The following is a 22,932-nucleotide window of genomic DNA, read 5'->3' on the forward strand; positions in this document are numbered from 1 at the left end:
GAGTGGACTGAGGCTGGAGTCAGTGCATCAAGAGCCACCACACACAGACAAATCCTGGACCTGGGCTTCAAATGTCATACTCCTCTTGTCAAGCCACTCCTGAACAACAAACAACATCAGAAGCATCTTACCTGGGCTAAAGAAAAACAGACCTGTTGTTTTGCTCAGTGGTCAAAAGTCCTCTTTTCTGATGTGAGCAAATTTTGCATCTCATTTGGAAACCAAGGACCCAGGAGTATGGAGGACGAATGGAGAGGCACACACTGCAAGACGCTTGAAGTCCAGTGTGAAGTTTCCACAGTCTGTGTTGATTTGGGGAGCCATGCCACCTGTTGGTGTTGGTCCACTGTGCTTCATTAAGTCCAGGGTCAACGCAGCTGTCTACCAGAAGATTTTGGAGAACTTCATGCTTCCTTCCGCAGATGAGCTCTATAGGGATGCGGACTTCATTTTCCAGCAGGACTTGGCACCTGCCCTTACTGCCAAAAGCACCAAAACCTGGTTCAATGGGATTACTGTGCTTGATTGGCCAGCAAATTCACCTGACCTGAACCCCATAGAGAATCTATGGGGCATCACCAAGATAAAGATGAGAGACATGAGTCTGAACAATGCAGAAGAGCTGAAGGCCGCTATTGAATCATCCTGGTCTTCCATAACATAGCAGTGCCACAGGCTGATCGCTTCCATGCAACGCCGCATTGAGGTAGTAATTGCTCCAAAAGGGGCCCAAACCAAGTACTGAGCACATATGCATGCTTATACTTTTCAGAGGTCCGATATTGTTCTATGTACAATCCTTGTTTTATTGATTGCATGTAATATTCAAATTTTCTGAGTTTGTGGATTTGGGGTTTTCATGATCTGTAAGCCATAATCATCACAATTATGACAAATCACGGCTTGAACTATCTTGATTTGCATGTAGTTGGGTAGATTCAGAGAGAAGATACGACGGCGTATCTCCAGATACGCCATCGTATCTCTGAGTGTGCGGGGTCGTATCTATGCGCCTGATTCATAGAATCAGTTACGCATAGATTTCCCTAAGATCCGACCGGCGTAAGTGTCTTACACCGTCGTATCTTAGGCTGCATATTTATTGGTGGCGCTTCCGTATATTTACGCGAGGAATATGCAAATTAGCTCGATACGCCGATTCAGAAACGTACGTCCGGCCGGGGGATTTTTTTACGTCGTTTACGTTAGGCTTTTTTCAGCGTATAGCTACCCCTGTTATATGAGGCGTATCCTATGTTAAGTATGGCCGTCGTTCCCGCGTCGAATTTTGAAAATTTTACGTCGTTTGCGTAAGTCGTTCGCGAATAGGGCTGGACGTAATTTACGTTCACGTCGAATGCAATGACGATTTTCGGCGGAATTTCAAACATGCGCACTGGGATTTTTTCACGAACGGCGCATGCGCCGTTCGTAAAAAATGTCAAATATGCGGGGTCACAGTTAATATACACAAAACACGCCCACATCATCCACATTTGAATTGAGGGCGCTTACGCCGACACAGATACGTTACGCCGCCGTAACTAAAGGCGCAATTTGTTTCTGAATACAGAACTTGCGCCCTAAATTACGGCGGCGTAACGTATTTGAGATACATTACGCCGGGCGGATAGATACACCACTGTATCTGAATCCAGCCCAATGAGTCTATCTCATAAATTTGTTTCACCTTTTAATTTGCATTGGTGAAATAAATTAACTTTTGCACGATATTCAAATTTTTCGAGTTTCACCTGTATGTACCACATTAGCACATATTGTAGCCAGTCTGTGTGAGCCACAATGGTTATTGGTTGGTAGGGGATCAAATACTTAATTTTACTCACTGAACTGCAACTCAATTTATAACATTTGTATCATGTGTTTTTTCTGGATTTTTTTGGTTGATATTCTGTCTCTATCATTTAAAATACCCCTATCATAAAAAAATATAGGTGAAAATAGAATGGAGTCATATATGTATATACATATATAGTAAAGACCCACCAATTTTAAATAGTGATTGACTTGGAGAGCCAACCCTGATATTCAAATATAAGGAAAGTAGGTAATGAATATAGGGCGTTGAACGGTCATCTCCAGACAAGTACAATATAACACAAAATTGTAAATCTTGGCTGTCTGAACTGAGGGGAGACCGAGAGGGAACACGACACACATTAAAGTACAACAGTCTGGTGTGTACAGCTATTGTTATCATCACTTAAAGGAGAACTTTGTATACACAGTGAGTAATGAATCTGTGAACATATATAAGCCCATTAGGGTAACACATGCCGGGCTTAATTAACAGTTACAAAATGTCATACACAGACTAAAGAGGAAAAAAAAAAGAAAAAAAATACTGTGTATAAAAAATTCTCCTTTAAGTGATGACTATAATAGTCATATAAATCAAGGCTGTTGTCCTTTGATGTGTGGAGTTCATGTGTGGCGTGTTCCCTCTCGGTCTCCCCTGAGTTCGGACAGCCAGGATGGCCTTGAGGTACATTTTTCCCTTTCCTTCCCCTTGCCCCCCTTTTCCTCCTCCCCCTCCACTTTTTTTTTCATGTATTATGTACAGACCTGTTTATGTATGTATATATTATATTTGTCTGGAGATGACCATTCAACGCCCTCTATCCTTTACCTACTTTCCTTATATAAAAAATATGAATCCTTCATTTCTTTATAAGCGGGCAAACTTACAAAATCTGCATGGAATCAAATAATTATTTTCCTCATTGTATTCTGTTTTATTGATTTTAAAAAGTAGTTATACAAAAAACAGTGCAATGGTTGACCATGCAGGGGCAGGGCCTTCTGACCCATTAAACAAAAGTCAAAAGAAAAACAATTACGTAAAAAAATAAAAAAATAGAAAAAACAGTTACTCATAAAACGAGAATCCAGAGAGAAGCAGTAAATCTCTTAAAGCGCAAGGCTCGAGCAATCCTCAGTCGAGTAAGAAGAGGATATGGGACCATTCAGTAACCAGCAACTGACAGGTTCAACATGAACATACAGTAGATCTTTAAGGCCTCGTACACACGAGGGGACATGTCCGATGAAAACGGTCCACGGACCGTTTTCATCGGACATGTCCGCTCTGAGATTTCGGTCTGATGGTTGTACACACCATCAAAACGAAATCTGCGCGGACAGGATACGCGGTGACGTGGCCGCGCCATCGCCGCGACGATGACGCGGCGACGTGCGCGACCCTGGAAGGTCAATGCTTCCATGCATGCGTCGAATCACTTAGACCCATGCGAGGGCTTTCGGCCAAGCAGACATGTCCGGTGAGTCGTACAGACGACCGAACATGTCCGACGGACAGGCTTCCAGCGGACATGTTTCTTAGCATGCTAAGAAACATTCGTCCGCTTGAAATCTGTCCAATCCGCCGGAAAATTGTCCGGTCGGCCGTACAGACGACCCAACATGTATGCTGAAACTGGTCCGTGGACCAGTTTCAGCAGACATGTTCGGTCGTGTGTACAAGGCCTTAGTAGAATTATCATTTGCTATTGTAGAAATGGAGGTGTTATCTAACCAACTAGACCTTACTTTCTTTATTAGTGTATGTGGCTTGGTGTAAGGGCAGGTTGGAATTTACTAAACATATACAGAATTGCACCGTGGGGGGGTTTGTTTTACAGCACACTGTAATTGCCCTATGGGCAATAGGGCATAGAATAAAAAAAGGCTCAGAACAGTTTACCCAGATATCGTGTTGGCTAATAGTTTAACTAGATCCAATAGACAATATTGTGGCTCAAGATGTATTGTGATCTTCTAACCTACCAATTATTGTTGTATGTGCTTTATACGTTTGTGCAAATGACATCTACTTGTTAAAATAGTGTATTGCAACCCAGGAGCCTGTGACCTAAGTGCACTGGGACAGTGTTTAAACAGAAGCTTTCTGATCCTTATTATCTCCATCTAATGCTTCGATTACCCCCCAATCTGTTCTCTAGTTCCTTTTACTTGTAAGCAACCTGGCTTGACCAAATGCATTTGATACAACACTGCCTCATGTAGCATGCCCTGACTTTTGCCTGTTTTAAATGATTCTCTTGTCCGATGACTGTTTACTTTTCTACAGTTGTCTGCTCTGTCTTTAGCTTTCACCACTGCATGTGGCAACCTGGAAGTGCTATCCCAACTATGGCACTCCCTGCCTGGAGTTTGCCTGTTCTCCCTGTGCCTGTGTAGGTTTCCTCCAGGTACTTTGGTTTCCTTCCAGACTCCAAAGACACGTTGGTAGGTTAATTGGCTCCTGACTAAATTGGTCCCAGTATGTGTATGTATGAATGTGAGTTAGGACCTTAGGGCCAGATCCTCAAAAGAGATACGCAGGCGGATCTGCTGTTCTGCCTGCGTATCCCTGTTTCTATCTTTGGAACTGATCCACAGAATCAGTTTCCAAGAGATAGACAGAAGATCCGGCAGGTGTAATAGTTTTACACTGCCGGATCTTAAGATGCAGTACCGCGACCGCCGCTGGGGGCATTCATCGTCGAAATGATGCGTCGGGTATGCTAATGAGGAGTTACGTCGATCCTCAAAGCTTTTTCGCGTTCGCTACGTCGCTGATACGTTAGTTTCCCGTCGCTTAGTTACACTTTTGTAAAGCAGCCCTACTTTTACACAGCAGGCGTACTGCTGTGTAAAGTATGGCCGTCCTTCCCGCGTCTAATTTTTTAATTTTACGTCGATTGCGTAAGCCGTACGGGAATACGGAAATATGCTACGCGCCGCGCCGATCAAAAAATGACGTCACGTCGCGCAAAGCACGTCAGGAAATTTGCGTCACAAGCATGCGCAGTACGTCCGGCGCGGGAGCGCGCCTAATTTAAATGGGATTTGCCCCATTAGATTAGGAACACCTTGCGCCGGACGGATTTGAGTTACACCGCCGCAAATTTCCAGGTAAGTGTGTTGTGGATCGATACCTAACTTAGGAAATTTGCGGCAGTGTAACTTAAATCTGTTAAGTTACGTTGCGCTGCGGGGCTGTGGATCTGGCCCTTAGATTGTAAGCTCCTTGAGGGTAGGGACCAGTTGTTCATCTTCCTTTAAAAAAGTAACTAGTTACAATTACAAGTTACTTGCCCGAAAAAGTAATTGTTAGTGACTCAGTTACTTTATTAGCAAAGTAACAAGTTACTCGGAAAAGTAACTGAGATTTTTTTTTTTTATATATTCTACAATGCTATCACGTTCTATAACATCTTTAGTATCAAATATGTTTATATTAACGGATTGAAGAATAAAAACACTATATACAGTATTTTAGAACATTTCGTACTGTGTACAATTATTAATATCATCATCACACTCCAGTGCCCAACAATACTGTACAATATAGATTCAGTGTGCAGTGTGAGTGACACTGCTGCAGTGCACACTGAATCTATATTGTACAGTATTGCTGGGCAGGTGGAGTGTGATGATGATATTAATAATTGTACACAGTATTGCATTTGCTGGGCCTGCCATATACTGTACTGTACTATACTGTATAACTGCACTACAAAATTCCTTTACAAATAATGCATATTTTAAAATGTTATTACTAATAACATTTTAAAATATGCATTATTTGTAAAGGAATTTTGTAGTGCAGTTATACAGTATAATACAGTACAGTATATGGCAGGCCCAGCAAATACTGTGTACAATTATTATCATCATCATCCTCATCATCATCATCACACTCCACCTGCCCAGGCAGCAATACTGTACAATATAGATTCAGTGTGCACTGCAGCAGTGTCACTCACACTGCACACTGAATCTATGTTGTACAGTATTGCTGGGCACTGGAGTGTGATGATGATATTAATAATTGTACACAGTATTGCATTTGCTGGGCCTGCCCACCACATACAGTATGCAGCCATGTCTCCCCACATACAGAATGCAGCCATGTCCCCCCACATACAGTATGCAGCCAATACCATGTCCCCCCACATACAGTATGCAGCCATGTCCCCCCACATACAGAATGCAGCCATGTCCCCCCACATACAGAATGCAGCCATGTGTCTTCTTCTCCCCCCCCACATACAGTATGCAGCCATGTCCCCCCACATACATAATGCAGCCATGTCCCCCCACATACAGTATGCAGCCATGTGTCTTCTCCCCCCCCCCCCACATACAGTATGCAGCCATGTGTCTTCCCCCCCCCCCCACATACAGTATGCAGCCATGTGTCTTCTCCCCACCCCACATACAGTATGCAGCCATGTGTCTCCCCATACCTAGATGCCGTCGCCGCCTAGTTAATCACCGTGCGGGGAACATTACAGCTTTCATTTGAATAGTTAAGCTGTCTGTTCCGCGCCGCGACACTCCCCCTTGCTCGGGATTGGACGGGTGATCTGCACTTTGAAAGACAGGTCACCCGTCCAATCCCGAGCAAGGGGGAGTGTCTATACGTGGCGCGGCGGGGAACAGACAGCTATTTAAATGAAAGCTGTAATGTTCCCCGCACGCTGATTAATTAGGCGGCGGCGGCGATGGCGGGGGGGCCTTAATCTCGGTAACACCGCCAATGTAGTGGGAACGGCGTTGCCGAGAGGGTAAAAGTAATCAGGTAGATTACTAGTTACCCGCAGGAGGCCAATCGTTACGTAACGGCGTTTATTTAAACGCCGTTACTTGCAACACTGGTAGGGACTGATGTGAATGTACAATAAATATGTAAAACGCTGCGCAAATTGACAGCTCTTTTAAAGTATCTGTAATAAATAGAGAAATACAGATACTGGGCTTATGAAAATGAATAGAATCTCCTTAGACTCTTTGCTTTAGTCAACATCATTCTACAGCATTATCTTGCCTAATATAAATAAGCTGCTAAAACAGTTTAATGAAATTAAATTGGCATGACAAATGAAAACAAATAACAATTTAAACAATTCACTACACTGTTAAGAACAATTTATTCGAAAAGCATCCACTGCTACTTTTTCAATGTGATAAATTTCACAAACCTTATCAAAGGGAAATCAACATGGACCCTTGGAAAGTCAATGTTTCCAGCAAACTGGAGTCAGCAAGCTCCAGAGTAGCCCCAGGTCCTAGCAGCAATATAGGGTACTGTCCAAAACTGTAGTAATAGCTTCAAGTTGCCTTGAGTTCACAAAATAATCATTATGTGGGTCTGTTCTCTACAGCATTCAGGACCACATACCGCCAAGGACAAAAGATGACACTGCATGTAACATGACCAAGGACACTTACAAAAAGGTATGTATAGGGGGATAGGGTTATGTACAGTACTGATGTGAGGTATGAAGATAGAAAGTGTGACTTCTTGTCACCTAACTTCTTATATTTATTATATTATAATATTAGATATAAAATATTATATTATACTATTATATTAATATTATATTCAGTGGGGACTTCTCACCATAATGTCCAGCCCCTTTTCTGCTCACCTTCGAATCTCTCTCTTTCTGTTACAATAGGGGTGTTCCTACTCCTTATGCTTCACTCCTCATAAAAAAAAAAAAAAAAGAAAATCCACCAGAAGAGGGACTTTCTCAAAATAGCCTCAGCAATTCAGCAGACCTGAAAAATTAAAGCAAACCTCTCCAATTAAATCTTTGAGTCATTAGAGAAATGCTGATTTTAATGGAACCTATCAGGGTAGAAATAATGAGCTCTACCAAAAACAAATCTTTGAAGGTGGAAGCCATTTAATGGACAAGACATACACTTCCTTATAAATCATAATCATAAAATTGATCTACAGCCCAATTTTTTTTTCTGTAGTATTGTTGGAGGAAGAAAGAGTTACAACCCATGTCATTTTTTTATTTTGCTGAGGAGACTTTTCCTAACTTGTCCTAGAGACACGACAGGAAGTGGGGGGAAACCCAGGTAGCAAGGATAACTTGCAACAAATTTGTGGCAGTGTTTAATTATAAGTCTTGTTAACTTGTTGCACATTTTCACTGGCAAGTTTTACACTTGCAGATTACTTGAAGCACAAGTTCTAGTTCACACTTTTCCAAATTCAGCCAATTCAGTGACCCCTGTGGTGGGATGACTATTGCACATATTTGAACCAGAACTTGCAGCAGACTTGCAGAATGTTTGCAAAGGAAGTTTATCTGGGGTCATGCAATGCAGACTTCCTGTAATTGTGCAACAAACTTGTGAAGCCTGGAAAGTCATTTTCAAACTTGCAGCTCAATTGCTTGCTATCTGGGAATCTCTAAACAAGTAACATTGGAACAAGGAAAATCTCTTCTTCATTCCTATGCTTGTGGTTTTAAAGCCTTACGGTTTCTTACGTTAATGCATTCTATGCACTAAGGTAAAAAAAAAAAAAAACCTTCTATGCCAAAAGATCTCCCCAGCTCTCCCCGCCTTTTTACTTACCTGAGCCCTATCTCGATCTAGTGTTGTGCAAGAGAGGAATGTCTTTCTCTGTTTTCTCCCTCCTAACGGGGCAGTTGGCTCCAACTGCTGTCAAGCAAATCCTATGACGAGGGAGCAGGGAGAAGAGCCGAGCCCCGCTGTCTGTGTCTAAAAACAAGCATGCATGAGTCCCCCCATAGAAAGTGGCTTTCTATGGTGGGTACTCACTGAAGAGGAGATATCAGGAGCACCGACAGGGGAACCCCAGAGGCTACAAAACCATTGCACAAAGCAGGTAAGTATGACATGTTTATTATTTTAAAGAAAAGAAAGAAAAGTCCTAGTGACAATAGTTACTAGGATAAACAAGTGGGTTGTTCCAGTGCTTTGCTCTGCACCCGTGTTTATAAATCAGCCTCTCGACTTTGTCCACTCCATTACTTTTACACTTTTATTGCAGGGTAAGGATGAATACATTATTATTACAACAAGTTGGGAATTCTACGCCTTTAAATGCAATTGCAATATTTCTTTTTAATGGGAAAGAAATGGTAGAATGGCTTGTGGATTGTTATGGGGCAGTAAAATACATTTCTCATTCAAGATTTTTTTCAAAAGCTTAACTCTGATTTTAGTTAAGGATACAAGTATTCAAGCTTCTTCAAACGCCTGGCCAAAATTTGATATTTTTAGCTAAGCATGATGTAATCGTGCATTTAAATTAGGTTAATCTATTCATGGGTTGCTATGACTGCAAAGTACTTTTTCACTGTAATCTTTAACACATAATAATTCTCAGACATAAAAGTGACAATGTTGTCTTTGTAGTTTTCCATTGCTTACAATAAATATTGTAGCGCACAAATCAATTAAAAAGCTATTTGGCCTCTTTGGTGGTGGGAGACGAAAAACACCCTGAACCCCACCGCCCACATCCAAATGGCGGTAGAAAACCTCCATTTCCTATGGCAGCCAGATTGTAACTGCACATGTGCCGAGGGTGACGACACAAGTTGTAATGACGTCACACAGCCGGCGTCGGGATGTTTTTCACCTAACCCACATGACGCTGTGTAGGCAGGTTCTTCTGCCGTTGGGTACACATAGTAGGGACCCTGAGGGCCTCTCACTCTTCTCTGGATTTTGGTGATGACTGCGAAAACAACTGTTGTCTTTGGTTCATTTGCAAGGTGTTGTTGGCAGAATTAAAGGGGTTGTAAACCCTTGTGTTTTTTCCCCTTAATGCATCCTATGCATTAAGGTAAAAAAACTTCTGCAAGTGACCGCCCCCCCCCCCCCAGCCCCCCATTTTACTTACTTGAGCCCCTTCATTCACTCAGGGGAGATGGGCTCTTCCTCTCTGCACGGTGTCTCTTGATTGAATAGATTGATAGCAGCGGACTGGAATGGGTCAAGTAATTTATGGGTGTCTAAGTGATGTTGTAGCTGTTGTACAACTTCTTTCTCCATTACCTTGGAGAAGACATTCAGGCCTGTTATGGGGCGACGGTGGTTAGGGTCTTTGGGGTCGAGGGTGTTTTTTTTTAGAATTGGTTTGATTATACCTTGTTTCAGCAAGGGTGGCACCACGCCCTCCTTGAATGACTGGTTTATGAGCTGCATGATAGCTGGAGCCAAAATATCGGCACATTCTTTCAGCAGTTTGGTGGGGATGATATCATTGGGCGCTGTGCTATTTCGCAGAGTCCTGATGATATTTTTAGTGTCATCGATGGAAATGGGTTTTAGAGTGAAGTTAGGTGATTGTGGTGGAATTATGTGGGTATTAGGTTTGTGATTTGGGGGGGGGGGGGTTGATGGAGGTTGTATTTTGCTGAATACTTTCACGGATTCTTTGAATTTTGTTGATGAAATAATTAATGAAATAATTTGTTGCAAAATTCTTGTGAATCAGAATTAGGGGCTTCTAGACAGACTGGGTTCATGGTCTTGCTAACTAGATTGGAGAGTTTACGGGGGCGGTTTAGGGCATTTGTGATAATATTGGAAAAATATTTTTTTTGGGCAATAAAGATTTCTTTATGGTATTTTTTGGTTATTATCTTAGAAATGGTGTGGTTTTCCTCTGAAGAGCTTATTTTCCAGGCTGCTTCAGCACTTCTGCGCTCTTGCTTTAGCAACGAAAGCTGGTCGTTAAACCAGCTGGAGTTGTTTTTCCAGATGCACGTTGTGCGTTTTGGCGCTACTAAGTCGGCTGACTGTAGCAGAGCCTTGTTTATAGCATCAAGAGTTTCTGTGGCTGTTTGATGTAGTTGGATTGTTTTTATTTTGTTCCCTTATGTAGTTTTGAAGAGTTCCAAGTGGAGCTTCTTCTGAGATCTAGTCCAGTGTGTTGTCACCAGTTTTACTGTTTTTTTGAGGGCGCGTTTATGTTGATTGTGAATTTAATGGCATGGTGATCAGTCCATGGTTGCGGCTCATTTTCCAGAATATTGATTTCCAGATCTTGTCTGAAAATTAGATCGAGCGTGTGACCTGAAGCATGTGTGGGCCCACATACTAGTTGCTGCAGACCTAATCCTTCCAAGTGGTCAATGCAGGCGTCAGCGATGGGGTCCTGTGAGGAGTTGGCCCAGAGGTTAAAATCCCTGAGCAGCAGGAGATGTTTGGTGTTTAGGGTATAGGTGGAGATGAACTCTGTCAATGACAGTGATAAACAATTTTGTGGATGACCTCTCTCACACACACACTGCCAAGGACAGAGGCAGAAAAGCATGATACTTAGGTGTTAAATATTTTTACTCTAAATAAAGGGATCCTTACTGTCAAAAGTTCAAGCACCACCAAAATACCAACATTAGCACCACATGTTATGCCTACTGTTTTAAGACTTTTTTTTACTTTACACATCCTAAAGATATGTATTCAAACATTTCACTATAAGTGCCAAATGGTGCAGATATGCTGCAGTGCTTTCAGCAGATTCCCCAGCATGCACAGTAGTTCACTTTTAAAAATGCATGTAAACATATGCAGTCTATTTCATGTCTGTGCTAGTACAGTACACTAAAACAGTATATAACTGGGGCAATCGTGTAATAATGTGTGACAAACTGTTTTATGTCTAATCAAAGATTTATGTATATACAAATAAGAACAAAATATATTCATATTTTTTTATATATATGCAGAACAATTTTTTCTTCATATACACTGTTATAAACATTAATTATATAATATATCTATATATAAATCAATAATATATTAATATTCAGACCTCAATCCACCCTTACCGATACACGTGTACATTTTATCTTACCAAGACATCAGATTATCTTTTGAATTCCATGTTTGTTTGCACTGGATAAACAGATGCTCAAACACACATGCCTTCTTTTAATTAAATTACAAAAAAAAAAAAAAACATAAAATGGTCAAATAGATGATGTGATTAAAATTGGGCAAACCTAATACAAACATGAAATGGCATATTTACGTTTGATGACTTTCGATACATTAATTTTAATGCAGAGCATACACAATGGATTCTAAGCCATAAGTGCAAAATGCTCAGAAGCGTAAACATGCATGAATTCAGAGCATTAAACCAGATATATGCATTTATTAATCATAAGAAATCTAGAAGTAGTACACAAAATTGGTTAGTCATTTTACCAATAATGGCCAACATTTCTGTATTGTATGTAGGTGTTCATTATAATAATCAACATCTGATCTTTCTGTTGCAATTAGTTAGAGGATGTTGTAGGTGTAGAGGTCAAACCCCAATCACTACATATTCGTATTCATCAATCTACCCAGGACCAGGCCCTGATCGATGTAGCAGGTTAGAAGTTGTATATCAAGTACTCAATGGGATGTCTATAAAATAACTACAAGTATTCAATAGGTAAATAAAATCATTTCTCACGCAGTGCATCATCTTATTTTTATGAATGTACCTGACCCACAACACCACACAGATACGTGGTACCTGGTCTAGAAGGTCCTCCACTTTCTTTTGCCAGCCGTCCTTTGCTGTATTTATTTCTCGCTCCTTCATTTGCAGGAGCTGAGCCATTGCAGCCTTCTTGTCTTCATCATGTTGTATCTTCAGCTCTTCTCGAAGCTTACTGCATTCTTGCCTAAAATTAAAAAAAAATAAAAAAAGATGGTATACACACAGAGTATACTACAATCCACGTTTTTCTGCTTTTGTCATAAACAATATATTTTCAACAATACCTGAGGGTCTCAGTCCATTTCAGCTCAAGATCTCGTGCTACTTTGTCTATCTTCAGTCTCTCTTCTTCTCGCATGGCAGATATCACCGAATCATGCTTTTGTCTTTCATTTTCCAGCCCCCCCTGCAAAATTAACATAGAAATTCGCAGACTGTGAACAAAATCCAGATCACAAAATTATTTTCATGTTTATTATTTATATACAGTATATGTAAACATTTTAAAAGTGTAAATTACAAAATGAATAAGCAAAACTTATAAGTGATGATGTATTCAGGGAATCCCCTCACTTGTTTGGCTAGCAGTAGAGATCTTTGCATATTCACAGCCCCAACCAGTCTCCACAGAGCTTATTCTTCATTTCACTAGGTCTTACAAGTTACACTTTACCTTTCTATGTCAAAAGCCGTAACAAAAATATGTTTTCCGATGTAATGGGGCTGTGACCGCACTGCACAGGTCAATTGCTTGCTTTGTCTAGGGGTGAAGAGAAAGCCTATACTCATCCGATCCTTTGTTCCATCAGAAAACGGCATTCCCTCACGGTCCAATGGTGGACTATTCCTGGTCTATGGAGCCTGCTCTGGGCTTGATGACGTCAGGAACAGTCCACAACTCAAGACCGATAGAGCGTGGGGTTCTGGACAGGTCTTGTGCTGGGAGGATCAGAGGATTAGGTAAGTAAATCTCTTTTTTCCTATTGTGCTACTTTGCCTGTCTTTCCTGTCTATGACAAAAGCAATAACATTAAGCAACATGCTTTAAAGCCCAACCTCGGGTAATTATTTTTTTCAATTGCTCATTTCCTCTAGGGGTGAGGAGAAAGCTTTAACTCACCCAATCCTTCATTCCATCAAAATTGCGTCACCCCATGGTCCAGCGGTGGACAGTCCATGCCGGACTGGTCTTATGCTGGAAGGATTGGAGGATTAGGTAATTTAATCTTCTTTCTCCTCTCCGCTAGACAAAAACAAGCAGTTAACCTGTGCAGCATGGGCACAGCCCCACTGCATGGGAAAACATATTTTTTGCCTGGAGTTAAGCTTTAAAAGCAGGTTTGGACCAGCAGATTGAGAAGCAAGAGCATTTTCAAAGTCGGGCCGACTTGTGTCGGACCAGTTAAGATGGCTCCCATAGGGAAACATTGATTTTCACACGTAATGGGAAATGAGCTCTTAATGTCGGAGCGTTTGTCGTACCAGTGTTAACCCGGCCTAAAAGGTCAATGAGTTTCTGGACTCCTGACAGACACTTGCATCTTTCATCCAGTGCTGCACTGACGTTTCTGGATCCTGATCTGCGGGAAAGGGTAGTTGAACTGTATAAAACAGGAAAGGGCTATAAAAAGATATCCAAGTAATTGAGACTGCCAATCAGCAGTGTTCAAACTCTAATCAAGAAGTGGAAAATGAGGGGTTCTGTTGAAACCAAACCATTGTCAGATAGACTAACTAAAATATCAGGCACAACTGCCAGGAAAAATAGTTTGGGATGCAAAGAAAAACCCAAAAAATAACTTTAGATGAAATACAGGCACAAAGTCATTTGGAGTAATGAGCTTTCTGGCCACAACCATAAACATTACATTTGGAGAGGAATCAACAAGGCCTGTGATGAAAGATACACCATTCCTACTGTGAGATGGATCGTTGATGTTTTGGGGATGTGTGACGCAGAGGAAATTTGGTCAAAATTGATGGCAAGATGAATGCAGTATGTTATCAAAAAATACTGGAGGAACCTGCGCATGGGACGTACTTGGACAATCTAACATGACAATGATCCAAACACAAGGCCAAGTTGACCTGTCATTGGCTACAGCAGAATAAAGTGAAGGTTCTGGAGTGGCCATCTCAGTCTCCTGATTTCAATATCATTGAGCCACTTTGGGGAGATCTCGAACGCGCAGTTCATGCAAGACAGCCCAAGAATTTACAGGAACTGTATGCTTTTTGCCAAGAGGAATGGGCAGCTTTACAATCTAAGAAGATAACGAGCCTCATCCACAAATACCACAAAAGATTTCAAGCTGTCATTGATGTTAAAGGGGGCAATACACGGTATTAAGAACTGGGGTATGTAAACTTTTGATCAGGGTCATTTGGGTAGTTTCTGTTGTGATTATGATTTAAAAAGAGTAAACACAGTTAATTGATAATAAATGGCTTCAGCCAAACAATAACCATGAGGGCAAGAAACGTTTTTGTGCTATCATTCATACTCTGAAAAATGGCCAAGAAATCATAAATTCTGTCTGGGTATGTAAACTTATGAGCACAACTGTAACTAGGGAAAATGCTAAATGGTAACATTCAGCAGAAGCAGAGAACACAGAAAGTTATTAGGGGTGTATTGGGCAGCACATACCGAATGCTCTGCTTTTGCAGACCAGTATCACTACTTCTCCTCCCTCCTCAGCGTTAAGGAAGTGATCTCCGGGGGAAGAGAGAAGTGCAGGCAGCAAAGCAGCACAGAGTTGCCCATTGCCTGTTCTTTTTGGTGAATGTTTGTCTGGACACTTATTAGAGAGAACCTACTGCCTGCTTCTTCCCCTCTGCTCCACTAGGCAGGAAAGAAGGAGAGTGCCTGCATCCTATCCTGGCTCAGATTCACTATGGGTAAGCATCTGGAAGCTTATCAGAGGCATAGCTTGATGTGCAGATCTGTGCCTAGTCAGTCCAGACGGAGATCTATGGCTAATATATGTTCTACACTGAAGCACATATGATAGTTTATAAGGTACAGAAAGTGTGACATTCCTGTGACAAACTACAATTTGACGTTTTCCAATAGTATGTCTTTCTGCAATAAAAAAAACCTGCCTGCTCCAAAATTTGTGTTGGGGGAAAAAGTTCCGCTTGAGCAGACCAAAAGGGAGCAAATAGGTAGTTAATTGGTAGAGTTTGCATATACTCTCAACACAATTTGGACATTTTATTTTACTTTTGGTAATTTTTATATTCAAGCACTGATCATACTCAAACTGGAAAATACCATTTGATTTTACTACATTTTTTAAGGTGTTAGTGCCATAATCCATGGGTACTTCCATGCAGCCATCTTTCTGAAGTGATAAATGATATATTTTTCATTTAATTAAAAACACACTTCAGACTAAAAACACAATTAAATACATATATGGGAGTTGTTTGTAGTTTTGTCTAGCCAGTCAGTACAGCCATCCAGCCAGTACATACAGGTTGGTGATCTTATTTTTCTTGATTTTTTTTTATTAATTACAGATAGTTATTGCCACAAGTCTGCATATGGATGAAGTAGCAGGTCACAGGTCTCCTCTCAGCATGTTATTTGCAAGGGTATTGGCATGCAAAAATTGGATTTTTATAACAGATTACCTATAAAATCCTTTTCTTCGAGTACATCACGGGACACAGAGCAGCCATAGTAATTACTATGTGGGTTATATGCCACCTATCTAACCTATCCCATACAGGAAGTACCTCAGTTTTGTAGCAAAGCAATATATATCCCAAAAAGAGGGATATTACAGGTAAGCCGTTATAAAAATCCTATTTTCTTTATCGTACATCACAGGACACAGAGCAGCCATAGTAATTACTTTGTGGGATGTCCCAAAGCAATGCCTCTGAGGGGAGGGAGACACATATCAAAGCAGGCCGCCATCATACGCAAGGAACTATACTGCTGCCTGCAGTACACTGCGCCCAAAAGCGGCATCCTCTTGCTGCCTTACGTCTAACTGATACAATTTTATGTTGATAGCCTGGAGGCTGTCGCACCTGGTACCGGGGAAGAAAAACGTTTAAATGAGGGACATCTACTCCTTCTTTTAACTGGTAAAAGGGCACTCTTACCACCTGAAATTTTTGGGATATATTTATCCAAAACACCCGGGAACAACCGTTCCCCATGAAAGGGAAAACCTGCCAATAGCTTTTTGCATGGCAATTCAGCTGACCAATGCTTCAACCAGAGAATTCTACGCATATGTACCGACAGGAGAGCAAAGCGTGACACCTAATGAACAGAATCTTTAAGAACATCAACCACAAAACATAAGGCCCTAGGGTAGCTCAGCTAACTTATGGGCCGCTTCCCTTTGAGCAGGGACCTCTTTAATAACCTGCTTAAGCTGGTCTTTTAGGGATTGACAAATCCCTATTGCTGCTACTGCAGGCTGTGCTGCTGCACCAGCCACAGCAAATGAGGCTTTGAGCAAAGATTGCAGCTTCTTACTGGCTGGGTCCTTAAACACCTGGACATTGTCCACTGGACAAGTTAGACTCCTATTCACAGAGGAGATAGCAGCATCTACTGCTGGCAAACTTCACTTTTTAGTGAATTTTTCCTCCATAGGATAAAGAAGAAAAAATCTTCTAGGAGGAAGAAAATAGCTATCTGGGTGATCAGTCAACATATATCAGCCGCTCCAGCAATGGGTGTACAGGGAAAGCATGTGGACCCTGTGGAGGCCTTAAAGAACCCAAAGAGGAAAAGGGGGCCTCGGCTACCTGCGCTGGGGGCAACTTGAATCCAGAACGGACGAACTTCGTAAGGGACTTTTGAGATTGCGAAGATGAGAAGGAGGAGTCATCTGCCTGCCCTTCTTCTTGGTCCCCCAAAGGCATCTCAACATTAGCTGCCCATTCCTGTTTGAATACTGATACTGATTATACCTGTAAACTAAACAAGTAATCAGAAGTTTAGAACCGTACCATCATCCTAATCTTAATGGAATAGCAGAAGGACTCAGGGAACCCCAAAGACCCTGGAGAGCCAACAAAGTAAAGTGGGCGGGGAGGACTATTGCGGTACACGGTAGAATAGGTAAAGTCAAAGAGAGCAGTAATCTCAAAAAAATATACAACAATTTATTAATATAAGATCTTCCGTACCGTGACTCCAATCTTCACCTAAAAAAAACCCCTTCTCTTGGGGATTGCACCTCCGGTGATTCATTTGACGTCACGCTATGTGCATTGTTTTAAATGTTGTCTATGTTTGATGTTTTTTATTTCCGGTTTCTTGTTATTATATTAATAAATTGTTGTATATTTTTTGAGATTACTGCTCTCTTTGAGTTTACCTATTCTACCGTGTACCGCAATAGTCCTCCCCGCCCACTTTACTTTGTTGGCTCTTCAGGGTCTTTGGGGTTCCCTGAGTCCTTCTGCTATTCCTGTTTGAATACTGGAAGGTCAGGAGAAGGATCAGGGGTCCTATCACGTTTTTTCCCGGACTGGGAGGAAGATGTGAACATATCGGCTATTTTTCCTTCCAAACCAAATAACGCTGAAGCCAAATTGTCCTTGGTGACGTATGCAGAGGCTGAAATGTTGGAAGTAGCTACAATGCCTGACAGCCTAAATGGCTCAGACTGGCCAGTTGCTTCTGGTCTTTCAGGGGAGGATAGTACTGTGGAAGCGTGACTAGGATCCTCAGACCCAGACAGTGGTGCCCTTGCTCTCTGCTGTATTCCCCTCCCTCCTTCCTTTCCGGAAGACATACATCTAATATAATATGCATCTACTGCCGAGCTATAGTCCAGCAATGGAAATATGCCGCTATCACTGCTCAGCCTGATGTTGAGTAGACGTGCCTTTAAAATACCTGTATCCAACACTCATACAATGCTTACATGCCCTCTGTGTCCCTCCGTCAGACACCAGACTCTTCCCAGAGAAGAAAAATGTATAGGCAGTAAGCCTTGTGCCTGCCCCATGTATTACGTGAAGATTTGTTTCCACTTGCACGCCGGCCACGCCAAGTCACGCCCCCGCGTCCTAGGGTAGCTCTTTAAACAGAGATAACTCCAGCATGCGCAAATGAATGGTCCTGCAATCGGGATAGCTTGGGGGTGAGGGGCTGTGTCACCAAGGTGATGGCGACTGCCGTGTTCCAGAGGCAGACGATCCCCAAGCCCTTTCTCTGGCCATGACAGAGCGGAGTAAGAGGGCAATGCTGTCCACAGAAGTGCTGCCAGACACTGAGCATATTGCAGGGGAAGCATGCTAATCTTAAACACCAAGGGGCAGATCCAAAGAGTGAGTATGCCGGCGTATCTACTGATACGCCGGCGTACTTTGAAATTACCCGCGTCGTATCTCTGTTTTGAATCCTCAAAACAAGATACAACGGCATCTGGGTTAGATCCGACAGGCGTACGTCTTCGTACGCCTTCGGATCTAAGACGCAATTCTTCGGCGTCTGCTGGGTGGCGTTCACGTCATTTTCCGCGTCGAGTATGCAAATTAGCTATTTCTGACGATCCACGAATGTACGAGCGGTCGTCGCATTCTTTCACATGGCCTATAGTTACACCTGTTATGTTAAGTATGGCCGTCGTTCCCGCGTTTCATTTGAATTTTTTTTTCGTTTGCGCAAGTCGTCTGTGAATCGGGATGGACGTAATTTACGTCCACGTCAAAACAATGACGTCCTTGCGACGTCATTTAGCGCAATGCACGGCGGGAAATTTAGGAACGGAGCATGCGCAGTTCATTCGGAGCTGGGACGCGCTTCATTTAAATGAAACACGCCCCCTACTCACCACATTTGAATTCCGCGCCGTTACGCCGCTTGAGATACACTACGCCGCCGTAACTTACGGCGCAAAATCTTTATGGATTTGATTTAAAGCCAGGTAAGGTACGGCGGCGTAGCGTATCTCTGATACGCTGCGCGGGTGCAGATCTCTGTGGATCTGCCCCCAGGTATGTTACAATCACACTTTGTTTTTAGTGGTAAAAAACAGGCAAGGCATCACATACTCAGAAGAAGTCCATAAGTGAACTGTGTGTGTTCCTTAGGATCTTCTTTTAACTTACCATTCCCGCCACAGGATACTGCTGGAAAACACAGCCAGACCCAATCTTCACCCATCATGGTGGGCCATGTCATGACGGACCTTCAAGGACCGGGTCCCCCTTGCATACTGGGGTCCACACCCTTGGACCTGTATAGCACCCTGCCAGGACAACCTTTGGTTTAGCTATGTAACCAAGGACCTGGATCATTACAGGCAAGAGACCTCGCTTTCCCTTCCTCGATTCTCGGATACCATCTTTTTTGGCATCTTGATTGGATCCAACTGCATAGCCCCTTGATCCTGTCAAGGATTTCTCCAATGGGGCTCTTCCTTAGCATAGCACTTCAACCACCGTGACCAACACCTTGAGACACTGGTGAAAAAACTGAGGTATAGGAGGGGTTATATAGAGAGGGACTTGCTGTCTTTTGGGTGTGCCGGTGTCCATTCACCTATAGATGGCGTATAACCCACATAGTAATTACTATGGCTGCTCTGTGTCCCGTGATGTATGATAAAGAAAGTGCCTGTTTGGCTACAATACAGAGGATTACTGGAGATTGATATCAAGACAGATTCAGGCATTAGTCACTTTTAAAATACAATGGGCGTTATTTAATAAAGCAAAGGAAGCTCTGCTGATTTCCATAATGCAATAATGTGCAAGCAAAAATGCTGTTGTTTTTTTTACATTTTCCTTGCACCTGATTGGTTAGTTTTTACAAAGTGAAGCTTAACCACATTCATTAAGCTCTGGGGAAAATGCATGCAACACATCCAGCATGCCTCCTTGTATATTTCCATTTTATAGCTGAGAAACACAAAAAAGGAACATCATTTAAATTAATTAATTTGATTAAATTGAAACTGGTTTATGCAAGAACATTGCCTTGTGCAGAGTCTATGGAGCTGAAGCATGTTTTGTATGGTATAGGCTTCATAAACATATCATATAGCCTACAATAGAAGAAACCTGTCTTTGGGTTAAATGCTCTCGCCCTAGATGCCCTCTTGCACTCCTGGTTACAGAAGGCTTATCAGCAAGAGAGCTGATTACAGCTCTCCATAACAGATTTCATTGCTGTGCAAGCTCTGCAGTTAAATCATTGGTGTGGGAGGTCACCAAACTTGAAATTTTATAAGCACTGCTCTTTGGGCCCTAGGCCTGGTCTCAAATGAGACTAATGTGAACCCTACAGAATCTCATTTGGCTCTTATTGTTCATTTTTTGAGGTTAATCAAAACTCATTGGTTATTTTTTAAGCAATGATTTACATAATGCCAGATGAAGGATTCACTGGGCTTGTTAGCAAGATGTTTTCCTGTCCTTGGGGACAAATAACAAACAGAATGCAATGATCTTTGTGTTGGGTAGAACAGCACTAATGAAGCAGTCAGCTAGACTTCTGTGTGTTCTGCTGTTTCTTATCAGCACATACAACATACTCCTAGCTCACAACTGAGGATTCTGGAATAAGATATCCTAGGAATTATTTATTAGCTGACGGCTGAAGTCTTGCTGAATCATGTGGAGGCTATTATATTTAAGTGAAAGATGCACATAGGTTTTGTTGACAAGAAATGCACTGGGATGCACTGCACTGCATTTCATATATATGTGAACCTGACCTATCCTGGAATGTCCTTTATATTGTAATGCATTTTCTCCGCTGAAAAAAAAGAGAATGAGCCCCAAAATCCTTTAACATTAAAATTCAATGAATAGAAGTGTCAGGTACTCTGAATATGCATATCAAAGAGCATAATTGGCAAAACCATTAACATATTCAGTGTTATTTTGTCAATATCTCCAGATAAACACTTCCTGGAGCAAAAAGAAAATGACAGAAGAATTACCAAAATCTGCTTATTTTTTAACCCAGCCCCAATAAATAGCTAAAAGCATTTTGAAGTAGGCCTGACAAATTTGAAAACCGAATCACAAAAGAGCAGTCAATGTTATCTACTAAAACTTGAGTGCAAAATCTGGTGCAAGTCTGCATAGAAACCAATAAGCTTTCAGGTTTTATTGCCAAAGCTTAAGGCCCCATGCACACGAGACGCTGCTAAACTCGAGTTCAGAGGCATTTGGGCATTTTTTTCAACTGCCCCTGAACACATTTAATGTTATCCTATGTGTCCATGCACACAATCACGTTTTTTGGCGTTTTAAAGCAGTTGGGTTTATGTCCGTTTTTTCAGACGCAAAATTTTGGGTTCAGAAGCATTCAGTTTTCGCGTTTCAGATGCAAATCGCGGCAAAACGCCACTAAAATTTCGTTTATAGGCGTTTTTAAAGGTGACCTATTTTTTTACATTAGAAATCTCAAAAATGATGGCAAATTATGAAAAAACATAAAAAACATAAAAAATGTAATTGCTTGCATTGCATTGTGGACAATCCACAACTTGTGGCAGGTGACGTGGCCAGGTGACGTGGCGAGTGGACAATCCACAACTTGTGGCAGGTGACATGGCCAGGTAACGTGGCAAGTGTACAATCCACAACTTGTGGTAGGTGACGTGGCCAGGTGATGTGGCAGGTGACGTGGCCAGGTCACGTGGCCAGTGGACAATCCACAACTTGTGGCAGGTAACATGGCCAGGTGACGTGGCAAGTGTACAATCCACAACTTGTGGTAGGTGACGTGGCCAGGTGATGTGGCAGGTGATGTGGCCAGGTGACGTGGCCAGTGGACAATCCACAACTTGTGGCAGGTAACATGGCCAGGTGACGTGGCAGGTGACGTGGCCAGGTCATGTGGCAAGTGGACAATCCACAACTTGTGGCAGGTGACATGGCCAGGTGATGTGGCAGGTGATGTGGCCAGGTGACATGGCCTGGTGACGTGGCAAGTGGACAATTCACAACTTGTGGCAGGTGACATGGCCAGCTGACGTGGCAGGTGACGTGGCCAGTTGACCTGGCCAGTGGACAATCCACAACTTGTGGCCGGTGATGTGGCAGGTGATGTGGCCAGGTGATGTGGCAAGTGGACAATCCACAACTTGTGGCAGGTGATGTGGCCAGGTGACATGGCAGGTGATGTGGCCAGTGGACAATCCACAACTTGTGGCAGGTGAAGTGGCCAGGTGATTTGGCAAGTGGATAATCCACTTGTGGCAGGTGACGTGACAAGTGGACAATCCACAACTTGTGGCAGGTGTCGTGGTCAGGTGATGTGGCAAGTGGACAATCCACAACTTGTGGCAGGTGACGTGGCCAGGTGACGTGGCAGGTGACGTGGCCAGGTCATGTGGCAAGTGGACAATCCACAACTTGTGGCAGGTGACATGGCCAGGTGACGTGGCAGGTAATGTGGCCAGGTGACATGGCCTGGTGACGTGGCAAGTGGACAATTCACAACTTGTGGCAGGTGACGTGGCCAGCTGACGTGGCAGGTGACGTGGCCAGTTGACGTGGCAGGTGACGTGGCCAGTGGACAATCCACAACTTGTGGCCGGTGATGTGGCAGGTGATGTGGCCAGGTGATGTGGCAAGTGGACAATCCACAACTTGTGGCAGGTGACGTGGCCAGGTGACATGGC

General features: G+C 42.5%; 1 protein-coding gene across 2 annotated transcripts in view; it reads right to left on the reverse strand.

Moving 5' to 3' along the window:
* Positions 1 to 22,932, reverse strand: part of FAM184A (family with sequence similarity 184 member A) — a 307,530-nt gene that overhangs the window by 59,710 nt on the left and 224,888 nt on the right. For both annotated transcript variants that reach the window (XM_040350321.1, XM_040350320.1), the window contains exons 8-9: positions 12,595 to 12,716; positions 12,344 to 12,494 (exon numbers count right to left, since the gene is read on the reverse strand). In XM_040350321.1, the coding sequence (XP_040206255.1) occupies positions 12,344 to 12,494; positions 12,595 to 12,716 (273 nt within the window). The remainder of the gene's footprint in view (positions 1 to 12,343; positions 12,495 to 12,594; positions 12,717 to 22,932) is intronic.

This window comes from Rana temporaria, chromosome 4 (genome assembly GCF_905171775.1).
Source record: "Rana temporaria chromosome 4, aRanTem1.1, whole genome shotgun sequence".
NCBI lineage: Eukaryota > Metazoa > Chordata > Amphibia > Anura > Ranidae > Rana > Rana temporaria.